The 4,762-nt window shown below is 36.4% G+C and overlaps 1 protein-coding gene across 1 annotated transcript; it reads left to right on the top strand.

The window, feature by feature from the left end:
• Positions 1-2,323: 2,323 nt before the first annotated feature.
• Positions 2,324-4,293, top strand: LOC106871239 (heterogeneous nuclear ribonucleoprotein K-like). The gene has a single exon (XM_014917592.2). The coding sequence runs from the start codon at positions 3,109-3,111 to the stop codon at positions 4,186-4,188; it is 1,080 nt and encodes a 359-aa protein (XP_014773078.1). The 5' UTR covers positions 2,324-3,108; the 3' UTR covers positions 4,189-4,293.
• The last annotated feature ends 469 nt before the right edge of the window (positions 4,294-4,762 follow it).

Here is a 4,762-nt window from a genome sequence, read left to right as displayed (position 1 = left end):
GGCTTTCCCTGTCTTCATATCTTTAATTGCTTTATCTACCAAGCTACTGTTGATTCAGATAGCTGGTCCCTCAGTTGGGTCTACATTAGGCAGACTCACCTTTTCGCATGCATTCTCTATATTTAGTAGCCTTCCATAATGGCATTTCCAAACCTCTTTCTTTGCAGAATCATTAACTGCAAGCGAACCATCATCTATGTGGTCACACTTCTCTCCTATGTCACCACAATTTTTGCTCACACACTGTTTTGCAATCTGAAACACTTCGAGCCTCTGGTCCTCATGCTGCAGAATATTTGCAAGCTTCTTTACTGCTCCTCCCCTGGCTAAATATACCCATCTCCTAGCTTCCCTTCTGGCTGTCTGATACAGTTCCCTGTTACCACCACACTTCTAGTCCTTCCAGGCTCTTTTCTTCTCTCTAATAACCTTGTCAGCTACACTATTCCACTACCATGTCACCTTAAGTCGAAAAGGGACTTTGCACCAACCACAAATTTGGTCAGTGGCCCTTAACAAGTTGCTGAGGGTGCATGGCTTAGTTGTTAGGGTAGTTGCTCATGCGATCGGGGTTTCGATTCCTAGGCTGGATGGTGCGTTGCGTTCTTGAGCATTTATCGCCCATTGCTCTGCAATCACTTTGACACCTGACCTATGATACACGGAGCCCCTGTTCCGGCAAAGTCGATACAATGGAAAGAGAGAGAGAGAGAGAGCTAATGCACAACACAAACATTTTATCTCTACAAACAAATCTTTTTGCAGGTTGCTCAAAAAAAAAAAAACTGAACTCATACATCGTTTTCGACGCCAGATTCCATCATATATGAATTATTAATAATCGGCAGAAGTAACAGTGACTCAAGGGCCGAGAGTTTCGAGCATTGGCACTTATCAAACTGGTTTCAAATTCAATTAAAAAACCAGTTTGGTAAGTGCTAATACACGAAGCTCTCGGCCCTTCAATCCCTCTGTAACTTCCACCGATTATTACTTAATATATGTGTGTGTGTGTGTGTGTTTAGATTTTTGTGTGTGTGCATGTACGCTTGGTTGTCCCCCAGGTCGCGCACTTTGCTCTGACATCAGATTGAAATCTATAAAAACATACTTTTTTAAATGCAATTTTCAAGATCAAAGATGCAATCTCTCAAAGTTTGCGAGCAATAATTGGACAAATAATTGGGCTGTGCCAAAGATATTTTGAAAATGTTATAGCATTTTAAAATCTCTTAAAGCAAAGAAAAATACGACTGTTAGTCACATACTTCTTGTCAACTACGGATTGGGTAACATCGTGCAGGAAAAAATTCTCAATCAGCTATATTAGAGAGAGACGCACGTCTATTAGTATTTAACCTTGTAGTTACATGAATAAGTATGTAAAATTATCTATTTTTATATTTCACACCACTTGTATTTAATCTTTGTCTTTTCTTTCATTCACGTGTAAGTGAATGTGAATTTATGTTTGTGTTGATACAGTTCAGTGGGAAACTCGTCCTTTCGAGCGCAACAAGCAAAATTCAGAAATGGAATTCCGAAACGAAACGAAAGAATTTAAAAAAATATAAAAATGGGGTGTGGTTGCCAAGGCGTGTGGTCAATGGCTATGTATAAAGTTTCGAATCCAGTCAGTGGCATTATATCATGATCACAAAATAGAATATATATCGAAAGAATGCCTATATTTCTATAACTCTACCTGTTACGTTTGTGAAAAACCGTTTCCCCTGTTAGAAACAGCGATTTATTTACTATTATTTTGTTTTTCTCATCGTAAAACGCTTTTCAAAATAAATAATAAAATGGTGGGTGATTTGTTTCCTTGACTGACATAAAAGTCCTTTTTAATTTCTTGTTTATAAACTGCATGCAACAAAATAATATACTTAAAAAAAATGAAAATATCTTTATTTACTTTTAAAAATTATTTCGTATTATATTCTGATAAAAACAAATTAAGAGTGAGAAAGATTTTTTCTTTTTAAATCGCAGAAAAAAATAATTTTGATATTATCCAGCATTAAAAAAATGCTTATAAACGATTGTTTCGATTGTACTGTAAATTATATTTTTAACACATGAAAGCTATAGGTATATTTTGAGTGAGTGCACAAACTACTGTATATATTAATTTTATGCAGTTAGCAACACAGGTGATATATATCCTGGTAATATGTATGTTATACGATGTCTGCAATATAAATCTGTAATATAAATGTTGTATACAGTGTAAAGTTTATGATATATATATATATATATATATATATATATGCTATGTGCAGTGTAAAGTCTGTAATATATAAATGTATGCAATATTAAGTATGTAATATAAACGTGTGCAACCTAAAGTTTAATCTAAATGCTGTGTGCAATGTTATGTGTAGCATAGAGGGTTGTGTGCTGTGCCAAGCTTGTGGTGGTGTCAACGTGTGGGGAGTAACATAAGCATCTCTAATACTGGAGGTAGAAAAGCTGCCTGTTTGGCGGCCATCTTAACGAATCCTGGCTTTTTTGTTGACAGATTCGCTTTTTCTGTTTATTGCTGCCGTTGTCAACTGACTTACAGGTATTTCTGGCGTCTTTAATCACGCGTCACGTTATTTATGAACCTTCAAAATAATCCTGTTATACCAAACAAATTTAAACGTCTATTTCTGACAATTCTGCATTCACTTTTTACAGATAACGTGTTTTGAAAATTCAAAAAACTAATTCCTCTTTCACTATTTTACCCCACTACCAAGACTCTATTTTGTTTTAATTTCTGTGTAATTATTTTGAAAACCAATAATCAAAGAAGAAGGAACACACCTTCCGCTCCTACATCTCTTTAACTTTACTGCTTTATTTCAAATAACAACCACATCACTTTATCACAATACATATTTTTACATTTTTACTTCCTCTCCCCCTCAACCGATTTCAACAGTTACTATTTCTTCCCAGAGTCAAATATTTTATTTAAATTGCTTTGCTTTATTTTGTTTTTTTTTTCTTTGTCCTATATCATATTTCCTTAAATTGTTATTAATCAGCAACCCTCAAAATATTACACTCCGTTGTCAGCGGTAACTTGGATATATAATTTTTTGTGTTGGAGATATGGAAAACAAAGAAGGTCTGACAAAACGACCTCTCGAAGACGTTGATTGCTCTGCTATGAAGAGACCACGTGGAAGTAAAACACGGATCGATGTCCGTGTTTTACTCCAGAGTAAAAATGCCGGTGCCATCATAGGCAAAGGTGGTAACAACATTAAAAGACTAAGAAACGACTTCAAAGCAAATATCACAGTCCCCGATTGTTCGGGACCGGAAAGAATCCTAACCGTCAGTACTGACCTCGAAACTGCCCTGGAATGTTTGTTGGATATCATTCCCTCATTGGAAGAATATAAACAATACAAAAACGGTCAGGATTTTGATTGCGAAGTGCGAATTTTGGTTCATCAGAGTCAAGCTGGTTGTATAATTGGCAGAGCTGGCTTTAAAGTTAAAGAATTGCGCGAAAAAACCGGTGCCAATATCAAAATTTACTCATTATGCTGTCCCCAGTCTACAGATCGCGTTGTTGCGATGTCTGGACATCCACCTGTGGTCACAGACTGTATAAGACATATCTATCAGCTCCTGGAGGCTGCACCTCCGAAAGGCGTCATTGAACCTTACGATCCTCACAATTTTGAAGAGTTTTATGCCAACGATTACGGTGGTTTCACATTTACTGAGGGAGGACGTGGCCGGTTTCCTCGAGGTGTTTCCTCTATGCGTGGGAATTCCGCAGCACCATTAATGGGACAACAGATAAGAGGGAGGTCCATGATGAGTGGCGGTAACGGAGGTGGAGGTGGCGGCGGTGGTAATGGAATGAACCGAGGAGGTGGAGGAACCAGTGGACTTCCTAGTTTACTGGGTAATGCAAATTGCCGCAATAATATTGGAATGCGCGGAAATGCCGTAAACAGTCTCATGCGAAATCCAGTAGGTGTAATGAATGGTAGCATGGGAGGTGGGCCTTCCTCTCGATGTAGTGGTGGAATGGGTGGACGAAATGACAACCAACCAAATTATTACGGCGGAAACCAGCAGAACTTTGGTGTGCAAAACTACTCGCAAAACAGACTGAATAGCGGAGGGATGCCGAATCAACAGAGCATGCTTTTTGGCAGAGGTCATAACTAATTACCAGTTTTGTTTTCCCCCTCATTTCATGAACTGTCCTGGCTCATCATTATTTTCTGGTGATTGGTTGTGAAAGTTTGATATAGATTACAGAAAGAAGAAAAATTTCAAAAAAGTTAAAAAAAAAAAATGTTGCGGAGAAAAATTTCAAAGAGAATTCTTTATGGAGCAAATACAACATTCTGTTATTGAAAAAAAAAAATCCCTGTGTGAACTTAAAATAGTTTTCTGCCATTTCATCACTATTTTATACCATTTCACTATGGCAGTGTTGTAGATAAACTTGAACTACATGTATATGTTTTCATACACAATCACGTGTATGAATATCTATGTGTATACATACATACACACAAACACATACATACACACATATATATCCATGTATGCATATATTTACACATGAATATCATTTAACAATATATAATACAAACATCTTCATATGCACTTACAGGCACATTTACATACACAAATATATATATATATACATTCATACATACATAATAATGAACACATTTGTATCTTGATTCATGTATGTGTGTGTTTATATATATATATATATATATATATATAT

Source organism: Octopus bimaculoides, chromosome 9 (assembly GCF_001194135.2).
Source record: "Octopus bimaculoides isolate UCB-OBI-ISO-001 chromosome 9, ASM119413v2, whole genome shotgun sequence".
Lineage (NCBI taxonomy): Eukaryota > Metazoa > Mollusca > Cephalopoda > Octopoda > Octopodidae > Octopus > Octopus bimaculoides.
Note: the sequence above shows the minus strand (reverse complement) of the source record. Positions and strands in the feature narration are given on the sequence as shown.